At 47.2% G+C, this 13,768-nt stretch overlaps 1 protein-coding gene across 2 annotated transcripts in view; it reads right to left on the bottom strand.

The window, feature by feature from the left end:
- The window catches only part of MXRA8 (matrix remodeling associated 8), a 39,335-nt gene that overhangs the window by 12,373 nt on the left and 13,194 nt on the right, over positions 1-13,768 (bottom strand). For both annotated transcript variants that reach the window (XR_014786056.1, XM_084822188.1), the window contains exons 4-5: positions 12,033-12,134; positions 7,325-7,783 (exon numbers count right to left, since the gene is read on the bottom strand). Coding sequence is in view for 1 of the 2 variants with exons in the window: in XM_084822188.1 (XP_084678314.1) it covers positions 7,325-7,783; positions 12,033-12,134 (561 nt within the window). In the remaining variant the exon portion in view is untranslated. The remainder of the gene's footprint in view (positions 1-7,324; positions 7,784-12,032; positions 12,135-13,768) is intronic.

Raw genomic sequence — 13,768 nt, 5'->3', positions numbered from 1 at the left:
AGACAGAAGCCAGGGACCACCACCTCGCCTGGTGGCAGAGAGTTCCATGTCTTCATTATGCGCTGTATCATTAAGAAGTACTTCCTTTTGTCCGTCCTGACCCTCCTGCCAACCAGCTCCACTGGATGAGCCCGATTTCGAGTGCCATGCAAGAGGGAGAAAGACTTCTCCTTGGACTCTCGGCTTGACTCTCAACGGCTCCCACTGAGTTCTATCTAGGCCAATATTGCCTGCTCTGACTGGCAGCTACTCTGCAGGTTCTCGGACAGAGAAGGCTCTTTCCCCTCCCCACTACCTGTCCCTTTTTAGATGGAGATGATGGGGATTGAACCTTCTGCCTGCAAAGCAGGGGCTCTCCCCAAAAGTCCCCCTCCAAAAGTCTTCAGGTGAAAGTGCCTTTCAAGGTTTTAAAGCGAAAGCTCTTTCACATACCTGCTATTCATGGTCCTTTTATTTTTTTTGAGCTGGAGACTTCGCAGGCACTTCCCCAATCCACACCCTCCTCTCATACCTATTTCCATGCCCAGCAACCAACATATTGCTCACTAAGGAAGGGTGGGGGGCAAAGACTGCCTTGTTTCGTAGCTATAAACAGAGGTCAAGAATGAATATGGACACATAGTGGCATGTAGCTCAGCATATCTTGTGCACCGTCCCACATTTGGGGGAGGGCAATGTATTAGTACAGCCTTCTCCCACCAGGTGCCCTCCAGATGTGTTGGATTGCAACTCCCATAATTCCCAGCCAGCATGGTTAGTTAGGGATGATGGGAATTAATGTGCATTAATGACAACCTTCCCAGTTCCTTCAAACTAATGCTTGCTACTGCTTTTAGGTCATGGATAACCAGGCAGCCTGGTGCCCTCCAGACTGTTGGACTACAACTCTTAACAGCCCCATCCAGCATGGCCAATACTTAGGGACGATGGGAATTGTAGTCCAAAATATCTGGAGGGCACCAGGTTGTTTTGGCCTGGAGGCAAGGAACGATGATACCAAAAGAATGAGTTTAGATCAAACAAAATAAAACTGCACATGCATGCATCCATGCGCACGCGCGCACGCACGCACACAAAACCCAGACAGTAAGCCAAGAATCCATTCCTTTGCAGGGTGGAGCAGCTTTGTATGCTGAGCCAGAGAAAGGAAACTGAGAGCCAGTCGCCAGTGTGGAATGCAATTCTCTGTACATTTTGGCTGAGCAGGTCATGTTCAAAGAGAGACTTGGCACAATATTTGTTAGCAAGATTCAGGGGGTTAGACAAATCCAGATGAGGGGGCTGGGAGCAGCAGTCTGGGTTTTCTTTTGTTTTATCTTGGGGAAAAGGGACAGCAACCTTGGAGAGTATACCAGTGTTGGGGAAAGAAGTGCCCTTCAGCTATTCAGCATTTGGGAAACACCGCTTTCCCCTGCTTTAGGGAGCCATCAATGCTTTTGTGAGATTACCAGTGACGTCACTAATCCACATCCTCATCCTGCACCTATCTGCATGCCTAGAAACCAACATATCCCACACAAAGGAATACTACAACTTTAATACAACTTTTGCATGGCTTGAATTTTGAACTGCACAAATGTTCTTTTGGAACTGCACATTTTTCTCCCCTGGAACTGCACATTTTATGTCCGGTTGCACTTTTTTTTTAAGCCCTACGTACCAGTTGAGGTGGACCAATGCTCTGACAGGTGGGAGATTCAGGACAGGCAAAAGGAAGTCCTTCTTCAGACATGGCATAGTTAACGTACGGAACTCACTGCCCAAAGATACAGTGACGGCCATAGCTTTAAAAGAAGATTGGACAAATTCATGGAGGATGAGTCTATCACTGGCTACTAGACATGATGGCTATATGACTGGAGACAAAGCCCCATGAGGAGAGACTGAAAGAACTGGGCCTGTTTAGCCTTGAGAAGAGAAGACTGAGGGGAGATAGGATAGCGCTCTGCAAGTCCTTGAAAGGTTGTCACAGGGAGGAAGGCCAGGATCTCTTTGCGATCATCCCAGAGTGCAGGACACGGAATCATGGGCTCAAGTGACAGGAAGCCAGATTCCGGCTGAACTTCAGGAAAAACTTCCTGACTGTTAGAGCAATACGACAATGGAACCAATTACCTGGGGAGGCGGTGGGCTCTCCCACACTGGAGGCGTTCAAGACGAGGCTGGACAGCCATTTGTCAGGGATGCTCTGACTTGGATTCCTGCATTGAGCAGGGGGTTGGACTCAATGGCCTTGTAGGCCCCTTCCAACCCTACTATTCTATAACTCTGTGATTCTATGCTACCTCCAGTATCAGAGGCAGTATACCACTGAAGAGGCAGCTAGTTGGCCACCATGGGAAAGAAGATGATGGATCAGGTAGACTTTTAGCCTAATCGATCAGGGCTCTGCTTAGGTTTGTATGTAATGGTCTAAATCAAGGGTGCACAACCCACAACCTGGGGGCCACATGACAAGGCCTTAATTGCAGCCTGCACAGGTGTCCTAACTTCCCTGTCCCCACTGCCAAATTCTCTCTGCCAACAATCCTGATAGAGATTGCTCTTTCCTCGCTGGGAGCACCGCTGGGATGTGTGCGTGCGCCAAAAAGGTTGTGCACCCCTGCCCTAAATCAAATGAAAGACTTTCATATATTTTCCTCGAGAATGACCAGGCAGTTTGCAAACTCAGGGAACAAACTGCCACATATGTTTATGATGTTATGCTAATGCTGACACTTCTATTCTGCCCACGATCAACGTCACTTTCCCAGTTCTCATCAGAGGAACGCTCCGGAGATATGAACAATCCGTCGTATCTGGGAACAGACAGCTTGTTGCTGTCAACGTTGGGAATGTCGCCCCAAAAGCCATGGAGTTAATTTCAGATCTGATGGCAGGGTGAGCGAAAACAGAATTAGGCCATGTTGATATTGTAAGCAGAATAAAATTTCCTGTCTAGAACACTCTTCCAGCGTTGGAGCGGCGCCCGGGATTAAGAGGATCCAAGGAAAAGCTTCCTGGCTCTCCTTCTCTTTATCTTTCCTTCTTCTTTCTAAGTCTCTCTCCCTGCAAGAGTTTACATGGACTCCCCAGGGGTTGAGGGGCCTTTTGCAGCCCCTCTCGCTGCTGAATAAACAAGGATCCGCTTCCCAATGTGCTGCTTATAAGGGCCCGGAGTTGGGGAACAAGCCGATGAGAATTTCCAGATGCTTTTTTTTTTCAGAAGTGAAAAGATAAAAGTCAAGCAAATAACATTCTTGACGATTCAGCAAGTTCCTGTCGTGCAGTTTCTGCACTGGAACAGACTCCACCCAGGAGTTTGAGCTAGCGCGCGCACACACACACCATGCTCTAAACCTTGCTTTGGGCTGCTTAGAAACAGGTTTTCTTGAGGATTTGGGTCAATTTCCTGGTTGCAGCTGACATGAATTCCAGCTGGGGGTGTGGACGGGGTCTTTCTTTCTCATTAAGTTCCTCCATTTTCAGGTTTGCCTGTCGAATTATGAATCCTGAAATCTGATTTCTTTCCATAAGGACCACTGCTCCCATAAGCCAAGCTTTTCCAACATGGCATCTTCCAGATGCGTCAAACCCACATCTGGAGGGCACCAAGCTGGGGAACACTACTGTAAAGCATCTGAAATTTCTCCATCAATAGAACCCCTCTCACCTCCCCCCCACCCACCCCTCCGTTCTCCATAACTACAGAAGGCTTATTGCTCAAAGTAGCAACACTGGGCCATTTAAAAATTTATCACACCATCTTCAGGTTCAACATTAAGCAGCCAATAAATATTAAAAGCATGATAAATATTTTAAAAATGTTAATAAACGCAGAGCTATAGCCGACAGCTTTTTGTGGGGGAGGGTTTAACGATTAAAACTGCCGGTTTTATTTTTCTGTGTGATGATTAAGTTGGGGTTGGTTTTTTTTTTTTTACAAAAAATAAAAGAAAATTAAAAAAGATAAAACATGTTGAACAGTAGTTTCTCATTCCAGAGATGGAAAACAGTAAAAGTGGCAGGGGCGTGGGGCTTTCTGGCCTCGGAAAACCATTTGCTACATGGACGTGTTTGTCGTCGAATCCTCCTAGCCTGGTTCAGGCGTTTGCCTGAACTTGAGCGAGCTAAAAGTGTGTAGAGCAGGGGTGCGGAACCTCAAGCCACTGGGCCAAATTTGGCCCACCTGGGGCTTCAATCCTGCCCTCGGGGGTTCCTCAGAGGGCTGTCCCCCCTTCTCTAGCCCCATCCCTTTTTCACAACCGCCAATCATTTTGTGGTTTCCTGGCTCTTGCACGGTTTCCTCTCCCCATTCTAAAAGGTTGAAAAGCCAGTCCTAAGGTTAAGTTACAGTCCTAAGGTAATAAGAGCTACTGCCAGAAAAATAATGTTTTTTAAAGATGTTTTAATTGTTTTAATTATGGGATTTTATTCTTTTATCTTGCTGTTCACCACTCTGAAATCTTTGATGCGGAGCAATACATAAATATTGTAAACAAAGAAACAAACAAATCACTAAAATAGGTGGGTAATTTGGCCCCGCTCCCTTTGCCTTCAGTTCCGCCCACCACTGCAATGCAGCCCCCGAGAGCTTCTCCAGAATGGAATGTGGCCCTCAGGCTGAACCAGGTTCAGCAAACCTGGTGGAGAGGGATGGCACTGCAGATGCCAGCCCTGGTCCTAGCTTCCCTTTGCCCCATCCCCTTAGCTGCTGAACTTGCCACATTGACTGGCAAGTGTCAGGAATTAATCCGGGCATGTGGAGATGTCTGCCAGCTCAGATTTGGAATCAGAACCAGAACAGCAAGAACAGAGGGAGGCACCCTCCCTGATGGGCCCAGATACTGCGAGACTTTCTCCCCAAGACCTTGGCACACAGATGGCCCAGGCTGAACGCCTCCCCCTTTCCTCCACTGTGAGAACTCCAGTTTCAGAGGAGGAAGAGGAGGAGGAAGAGGGGCATGACCTGAGGGATGCTATGGTCTGTCACCGAGCAAAGTGGGAAAAGTTAGGGGGAAGGCTCAGATGCTCTGCCAGGTTGGCCACTCGTGGAAGCCAACACAGGAGGGAGCCACCCTAAGGGAGGGGCATCCCTGCAAAGCTAGGCTGGCCGAGAAGTTCTTGCCCAGGCTGCTGGCAACTTCTCTAACTTCCACTTCATCTCCTCTAATGATATTCATAGATGCATGGATTAGCTGTTTCACTGCAGCCTGAGAGTTTCCTAGAATCTGCATTTGTAAAGAAGTTAGTCCACCTTAACTAATAAAGTAATATTGGCCTGAAGCGTTGTTTCCTGGAGTGTGTCGATTATGAAGGGAGGGGATGAAGGAACACTGAAAGCAAGGTCTGAAGAGTTCTACTCGCATTTGAACAGGAGTAGAACTCTCCACATGGTCAGGGACCACGCTTTATCAACATGGAGATTACACGTGCAGTGGCCAGGTATGCATCACCCAAAAAGAGGGCAGTGATTTGCATCAAATGTGCATATGTAAATGTATATGCATAAGTGCAAACTTGGAAGCAATGACTATCTTTTAAAGAAGACTAAAATACATCTCTCCACAGTGGAGAAGGCTGCGACCAGGTGACACGTGTGCGTGCTACCCAGTCTGCTTTGCAGGTGCTAAAGACTAAGTGAGTTGACCTCAATGGGATTTAAGTCATGACTAACATGTCCCATTGATTTGAAGGGGCCCAAGTTCAACTCACTTCACCTGGATTCAACCCTGGATTTAAGTCATGACCAACGTATTCCATTGATTTCAATGGGGCCCAAGTTCAACTCACTTCACCTGGATTTCAATGCGGCCCAGGTTCAACTAATTTCACCTGGATTCAATCTGGATTTAAGTCATGACTAATATGTTCCACTGATTTCAATGGGGCCCAAGTTCAACTCACTTCACCTGGATTTCAATGCAGCCCAGGTTCAACTAATTTCACTTGGATTCAATCTGGATTTAAGTCATGACTAACACGTTCCATTGATTTCAGTGGGGCCCAAGTTCAACTAACTTTGGCTGGATTCAACCCTTTCTCTTTAAAACAGAGTTGGACTGGACAGCCCATCAAATAGATGACACCACCAAATAGAGGACTGTCCTCTGTATAGGACACATGGCCACCCTAAGATCATCAACAATGTTTGGACATCCCATAATTCTAAGTGTATGTCTGCCCTACTGACCCACTATGCAAACCATTGGCTCCAGCTGGAAGATCTCAGGGATCTACTAAAAGAAATTAAGTAGATTCCACAAGACTGAGGTCTGCCCATCTCTGCCCTAGAACACTTCCCAGAATCCTCCATAACAGGATTTTGAAAAACAACTGTATGGTTGGGTTCCCAGCTAGGTGGGGGCAAAATGCTACTAGTTGTGGCTAGTGGAGGCCTCATGTCGGAAAGTGGCTCATAAAGGGTGTTGCCGGGGAATTGGTGGGGGGTGGGGAGAAAATGGTGCTCTCCAAATGCTGCTCCACTTGGTTGGCCAGGTCCCAACCATGTTGAAGCCTCTAGACTGCTACCAGGACAGCTGCAGTGAGTAAAACTACAACTAGCCTTGGCCAGCTGCTTCCAGATGTGAAGGAAACCCAAACGCTTTGCGAGACCATGGGAAGGTTTAGCGTGAGGCTTTGCACATCATGTACAGCTCACTATCTGTGGCTTGAGTAGCGAGGGAGTGGAAGCCATGTGTTGGGAATCCATGGAGCGTTGGAGGCAGTGGAGAGAAGAGCTGAGCCTGCTGAGGAGGAATCCAGGTCTATAGCACGACAAGAGCAGAAGAAGGGTGGTCTTGAACCATCTTAGCTCCACTGAAGCCTACCTGAGGATGTCAACACCTCAGATTATCCTGAGGGCCAGGTGACATTTTAGGAGACAGGCATGACCTCACGACAAAGTTATACCTTTAGCAAAGGCAACCTTTAGCAAAGAAATGGCCTTTTTTCCAATAGTGAACTGCTCTCTGAGCAGAAATTCATGAGGGGAGAAAATGTAGAAGGTGGGAACCATTTTCTCACAACCAAGATACTACATTTTAATGAGGTGACACACAATTACGAAAGACAGTCATTTCTATTTTTCCAGAACAAAGTGAACTCGTATTCAATGAGCGGCGGGCAAATCTTTGTGAGGCAACACTGATTTTCTTTCACACGGGGGCTTTTAAATTTATTTATTTTTTAAAGAAGCTGCCATTTTCCCACAAAACAAAGATCCTTATCTTTCATGAGGGGGCAAATCTCGTGTGAGCTTCTCAACCATTTTCTCACCGTAAAAAGTGCCTTCTTCTGAGGAGGAACCAAATTATGTCATTTTATTTCCATCGGAGCGACCTACCTGCAGCGGGCGCATTGTTGCGGGTGAGATTCACCACAACCTTATTCTCTGGTTCTGGCTCCACAACAGACACCTGGAAGATCCTGCGTTCATGAAGGCCACAGTAATGGTGGTGAAGGTGGCAGGAATAGATGCCTTCGTCGCCAACCTCCAAAGAAGTTATCTTCAAGGAGAAGTCACCCAAGGCAAAAGCCTTCGCGGTGATATTCATCTTTTTCCGGATGAAGAGAGGCCCATAGGAGCGCCCCTCTCCAGAGGCGTACAGGTCAATGAGGCGATCCGCCCGGTCATGAGGCACACCCGGGGGTTGCCGGTCCCAGTGAACCACCTGCTGATCCTCCTCGTCATGCCTCTCAGTCCAAACTTGGTTCCGGTTGATGCAGGGGAGTACCACGGTGCTCCCTTTTAGGGCCACAATCACAACTTTCTCCCCATCCCAATACCTCTGTGCTTCTTTGGCTGTGGAAAACATGCACAAGAGACTTGAGTCAACTTCAGTTTGATTCAAGAGGGTCTATTTCACAAGTCCCGTTCCCTCCAGAATGGAGAGGTTTGAAGCACCCAGCTCAGCTTTCCTTCAGAGGAGAAAGCACTAAAGCAGGGGTGTAGAACGTCTTCCAGCCTGAGGGCCATTTTGGAGTTGTTTTGGGGGGCCACATTCCAGCGATGAGTGGGGCAAAGGAAAAAAAGAGTGGGAGCAAAACTACCCGCTTTTTTAAAGCCCCTAACAATAAATAAGGTTATACTGAATCCTAAACTGAAATCCTAAACTGAAATCCTAAACTGAAATCCTAAATCCTAAACTGAAATCCTAAACTGAATCCTGAACTTCATCATTCCAATATAAAATAGACTCTATTTTTCTATTAAAAAATATTTACTGATCGTCCCTCTCAGACTCCAATCATATTAGTTAATTACATCACTGAGGCCGTATCCCAAATCCTCATACACCAGTAATCAATCTTTGGAGAGTTAACTCTCTTCCACCTATAGCTTATTGCCATATGGGAAGCTGTCAGTACATGAATAGTCATTTCCACATCAGTTGGGACTACATCTTTAACATATCCTATATGTACATATCAAGAGAGTTCAACACCTACAATTTTCACAATTTCATCTTTTACCATCCACCAAAAATTTACTACTTGGGGGAAGAATAAAAAAAAACATGGTATATATTTACTCCAGTGGAGCAAAATGCCAGCATATTTTAGTTTAAAGCTCATAGGGCATTTCTACATGAGGCTTTTATCCTTTACCAAGGCTTCTGTTTCTGGATTCTTTGCAGGATTAAGCTCGGCTCCTTTACACCTGCTTTTTCCCAGGAGCTTTCTTTCTCTGCGTCTATCTGTTTCATTATACAACCACTAGATGGCACTGTGGTATAGTGGAATTGCGCACTTACACGAGACTCTCATTCTGCCATTTCTAAATAATACCAGACTTTCCTCAGTTAGGGAAAAAAAAACATGATAATGGTTGCAAAGCACGGGAGAGGCCCTGGAGAATGACAGTGTAAAGAGCCTGCGAACTACCGTGAGTGAGCAATCATGAGCACAAAGTAAAAGCCTTGTGTAGAAAGGCTCTTACTGCCAGTAAAACCTTAGGAGAGGCATTTCAACCTTTTAGAAAGAGGGGGAAAACTCCACAAAAGTTGGGAACCACTCAGTGATTGATGTCTGGGGGGAAAGGGGTTCTGCACCCTTGCACTAAAGACTTAGGGCAGCTTTTGTAATATTGTTTATTAACCAATGTATACGCTGAACAGGCATGAGAGGGGCTTCAAAAGCAAGCACACAGGCAATACAGGATTCAGAGCAGCATCAATGCAGTCTCCACAAAATCCAAATCCCGAACCCAGATTTTGGTGGGGCTGTGCATCCATTCTGGGTTTCAGTCAGAGCCAGCCAGAACTCTAAAGAAGCTATCCAAGGTGCTGAACTCATTGTGGGGACCGGGGTCAGCACTGTGGATAACTCCTTTAGCATTCTGGATGGCTGCAACTGAAACCCGCCGAACTCAGAGCCAGCAGCCTCCCCTGCCCAACCCTATGGCTTTCCAGCTCTCCTCACTCACTCTCTTTGGACAAAGACAAGTGTTCAGACGGGTATGACTCAAGCAAGGTGCATTCCAAAACAGCTCTAGACGTAAGCAGCAGCCAAAGCCAAATTGTCAATGAAGCAAATATCTGTTGGTCACCATCAACTCCTGCGCTAGACAAAAAACAGGAAAGGGGCCATCTCTTTGCTTAGCACAAAAGACTGACGTGACTGTACAAATTGGATCAAAACTTTACTAGCACAGTGAATCACTATGACTTCAATTTCGGAGATGCTCTCGGGGCAGGGGGCATTCTAGGGGTGGTGGGGCCAAAGGCAAAGGGGTGGGGCCAAAATACAAAATACATCCGGACATTCTAGCTTGAAGGTCTTAGCAACTAAGCCTTACGAGAGGCACTTTGACCTTTCAGAAAGGGTGAAAGACTGCGCAAAAGCCAGGAAACTACCATATGAATGGTGGTCTATGGGACGGAGCCAGAGGAAAAGGGCATGGACATCATGGGAACCCTAGAAGGCCGGATTTGGCCCCCACGTGGGTCGGATTTGGCCCACGGGCCTGAGGTTCAACAGCTCTGGTCTTCTCACTGACTGGCAGTAGCTCTCCAGGGTTTTAGGCAGGGGACATTCCCAGCCCTACCTGGAGATGCTGGGGACAGAACCCAGGACTTTCTGCATGCAAAGCAGGGGCTCTACCCCACTGAGCTACAGGCCCTCCCCTGAGCTACAATCTTCCATCATCCTTTCATCTGTTGCCAGCCAACCCACCACCAGTAATCAATTTCGATGACACACACACCCCTCAAATTTTAGGGCTTTTCTACATGAGGCTTTTAACCTGCACCTTTACCGAGGCTTCTGTTTCCGGATTCTTTGCGGGATTAAGTTTGGCTCCTTTACACATGTTTTTTCCCCAGGGTTTGTTTTTTCCTCTGCCTTCCTATATGCTTCATTACACAACCACTGGCTGGTGCTGTGGTGTAGCAGAAGTGTGCAATTACACGAGACTCTCATTCCACCATATCTAAATAATACCACACTTTCCTCGATCTAAAAAAAGACGGGGACATGGTTGCAAAGAGCAGGAGAGGCCCTGGAGGATGACAATGTCACGTAAAGGACCCACAATCGACTATGAGCGAGCGATCACGAGCACAAAATAAAAGCCTCATGTAGAAAGGCTCTTAGTATTCTGAGAGGGGGAGAAAAACCTCTCTCTATCTGCTTTATGCCAACTGTTATAAACCTCTATCACAGGGGTGGGGAACCTGTGGTCCTCTAGATGTCGATGGACTACAACTCCCATCCTTGGCCATACTGGTGAGGGCTGATGGGAGTTGGAGTTTAATGTCTGGACGGCCACAGGTTCCGCACCCATGCTTTACCATGTTTAGAGTGGACATTTACATTTCACCAAGAGGAAATGCATCGCCCAAAAAGGAGAACAAAAGAGGGCACAGATTTGCATAAAACCTAGAGGTGCTAATTAATATTTATGGATGCAAATTTAGAGATGATGACTCGGATTTAAATAGAAATATAATACTTCTCACCACGGTGGGGCAGACTGTGACCAGGTGCTTTCCTGTGTGCCTGCCTGTCAAGGTGTTATCAAGCTGCTCACTGTTGAGGAACAAATAGAGGACTGTCCTTTGACGGACCTTCAAACAGAGGACTGTCCATGGTGAAGTACAGCACAAGGACACCCTAATCATGTCCTCCTCGGCTGCCTTGTTCCGAAACTAAAGAGCCACACAAGCTTTCACCTTCCCTTGTACCGACGGTACTCCAACCATTCCATTCTTTTGTTTGCTGCTTTCTGTCCCTGTCCCAGAAATGGCCGGCGTCAGGAGTCGGTGTCATTGGGCTGGGCGCCTGCCGAGGTCCACGCGTCAGCCCCACCGCTCACCCCCAGAGCCATCTAGGCCTTGCTTTCCAAGCACACCAGCAGCGGTAAGAGCAAGGAGAAGAAACAACGTTGACTTCAGCTCTTCTTCCAGGCTGTGTTGCAAGTATTGTGGCCAGACGGAGAGAGCAAGTGAACAAGCAGCAGTGACTGCAGGGCGTGGGCCCACTCACGAAAGGGGTCCCTCTTGTGGAGTGGGTCCCACTGAGGGCATCTCGCCCAATAACTCTCCCCCCCCCAAAAAAAACCTGGAGCTAACCTGATAACAGGTTGTTCTAGAATGCATCCCTTCCTACGCTGCCAATTGGACCGGTGGCCCTGCAGATGTTGCTGGACTACAACTCCCAGCATTCCTAACCATTGGCCATAGTGGCTGAGGCTGATGGGAGATGGAGTTCAACAGCACTCAGAGTCCTCAAATCCCTCATTTTCCACACAAAAACAGCAGCCGTTTTCTCTCAGCCTTCTCTGCAGCCTCATGACAGGAAATGCTCCGAAGGCCACAAACATCTTAATTACAGCTCCCCGGCCTTTCATTTGCTCCGTGCTGCACAAGAGAAAGGCAGATCCCGAGCGCTGCCTCAAACAAGACCGTGTGAGTTTACAAAAGAGAAACATTTGGGCGAGTGGAGGGAGGGGGGAGAATCGGAAACAAACCACGAAAGATTGCAAAATACCCGGCATGCACGCACACCCTCCTGCTCCTGTCCTGCCACAGATTCTTTTGCAAAACAGTTACCTCTTTTCGTGACGTCAAGTTGCATCTCCACCCTTTCATACAGATGGCAATAATGGTGGTGGAGGTTGCAAGAGTAAATGCCTTGGTCACTCTCAGCAATGTCTGGATTGAAATGAAAAAATGAAATAAGATGCGAGAGAGAGAGAGAGAGAGAGAGAGAGAGAGAGAGGTCATTGTCATCCAGATCATGGAATCACAAACTTGTAAAGTTAAAAGGGACCCCAGGGCCATCTAGTCCATTTTTTAATTATTTATTCATTGATTTAACTATGTCTTGGCCGCCTTTCAGGGCAGAAGCCCTCCCAAGGCAGCATACAGCAATAAAATACATAAAACTGGTATGATATTAAGAAAGACAAAAACACAATAAAAACAATAAGAATGCAATAAGAACAGCAATAAAAAAACAGCAATAAAAATGACAACAAAACCAGCAATAAAAATATAACAAAAGCAATTATATCAGGAAAAGGCCAGAGTAAAATAATATGTTTTCAAGGCCTTCTTGAAAGCCTGCAATGATGGAGCATGGCACACCCCCAATGGCAACTTATTCCAGAGGTGTGGGGCCACTGCCGAGAAGGCCCTCTCATGTGTGTTCACCCACCTGACTGCTCTCACAGGTGGGCAAGTGAGAAGGTCCTCTCTTTCTGATCTTAAAGAGCCCAAGCCTCTGGCTCAATATAGGATCTGCAGCACAGGATGCAACATCAGCACCCCCGACAGATATCCATCCAGCCTTCGCTTAAATACCTCCAGAAATGGAGAGCCCACATTGTCAGGCAGCTTGTGTTCCATCGTCTGCTCTTTGACGGAATCAGATCCCCACCCCCACCCCGCAAAACTGTCTGCCACAATTTACATAACTTTCACCGGCATGTAACATTCTACATTTTTTTCTTCGTTCAGCACACAATCCATGAGCAGAGGAAACACAAAAAGAGTGCTCCATGGCAGAGGCTGAAGAGAAATTAGAGATGTATAAAATGTGTGTGTGTGTGGGGGGGGTAAAATGGCATATATATTAGTGTGTTTTCCCAGTCACTTTCGTCCTTTTGTATGACTGAGGGTGCAATCCTATTGGATCTGCCCTGGGTACTCATAAGCGTCCAGACTCAGAGACCTATGTGTATCCAATGCAGAGCTGGAGGCACGTTGCATTTCCCACTCTGCATTTTAGCTAGACAGACATTTTTACTCATCTAGCAGAGGCTCTGGGGAGGGAAGGAGGGTGGGGATCGCTCGGATCCCCGCATCCCCAGTCTCCTCCCCTGCCTGCCCACCGGCACGCCCCCTTTCACCCCTCTATGAACTCACATTTGCGAGCTCCTAGAAGCAGCCGTCAGGGTTCTCTCCTTGCTGGCTTGGAGGGGGCAGGGGAGGGGGCAGGGAGCTCGGTTTCCTGGCTCCGAGGTCGGAGCACTGTCTCTGGCCTCAGATCCAGGAATCCAAAATATCTTCTGTCCCCCAGATGTTGTCTAGGGGACATAGGAATGCTCCCTAAATTTGCGTACAATTCCAGAAAAGTGGGCGGCGGGGGAGGGAGAGGAGGTCTGCAAGTCTATCATCTATCCATCTATCTCTGTGATATTTTTGTAAGCCGCTTTGGAAAGAGGGTTAAACAAACAAACAGCAGGATCTTATCCCAAAAGCAGAAGGGAGCGCTGGCTATTGGGCAGTATAGAAATGTAATGAATAAATAAGTAAAATAATCTCTGTGTGTGGTTAGAGATCGT

This window comes from Heloderma suspectum, chromosome 15 (assembly GCF_057233095.1).
Source record: "Heloderma suspectum isolate Gila_16-S chromosome 15, 16-S_ref, whole genome shotgun sequence".
In the NCBI taxonomy this organism is placed as follows: domain Eukaryota; kingdom Metazoa; phylum Chordata; class Lepidosauria; order Squamata; family Helodermatidae; genus Heloderma; species Heloderma suspectum.
This window is presented reverse-complemented; position numbering and strand designations above follow the sequence as displayed.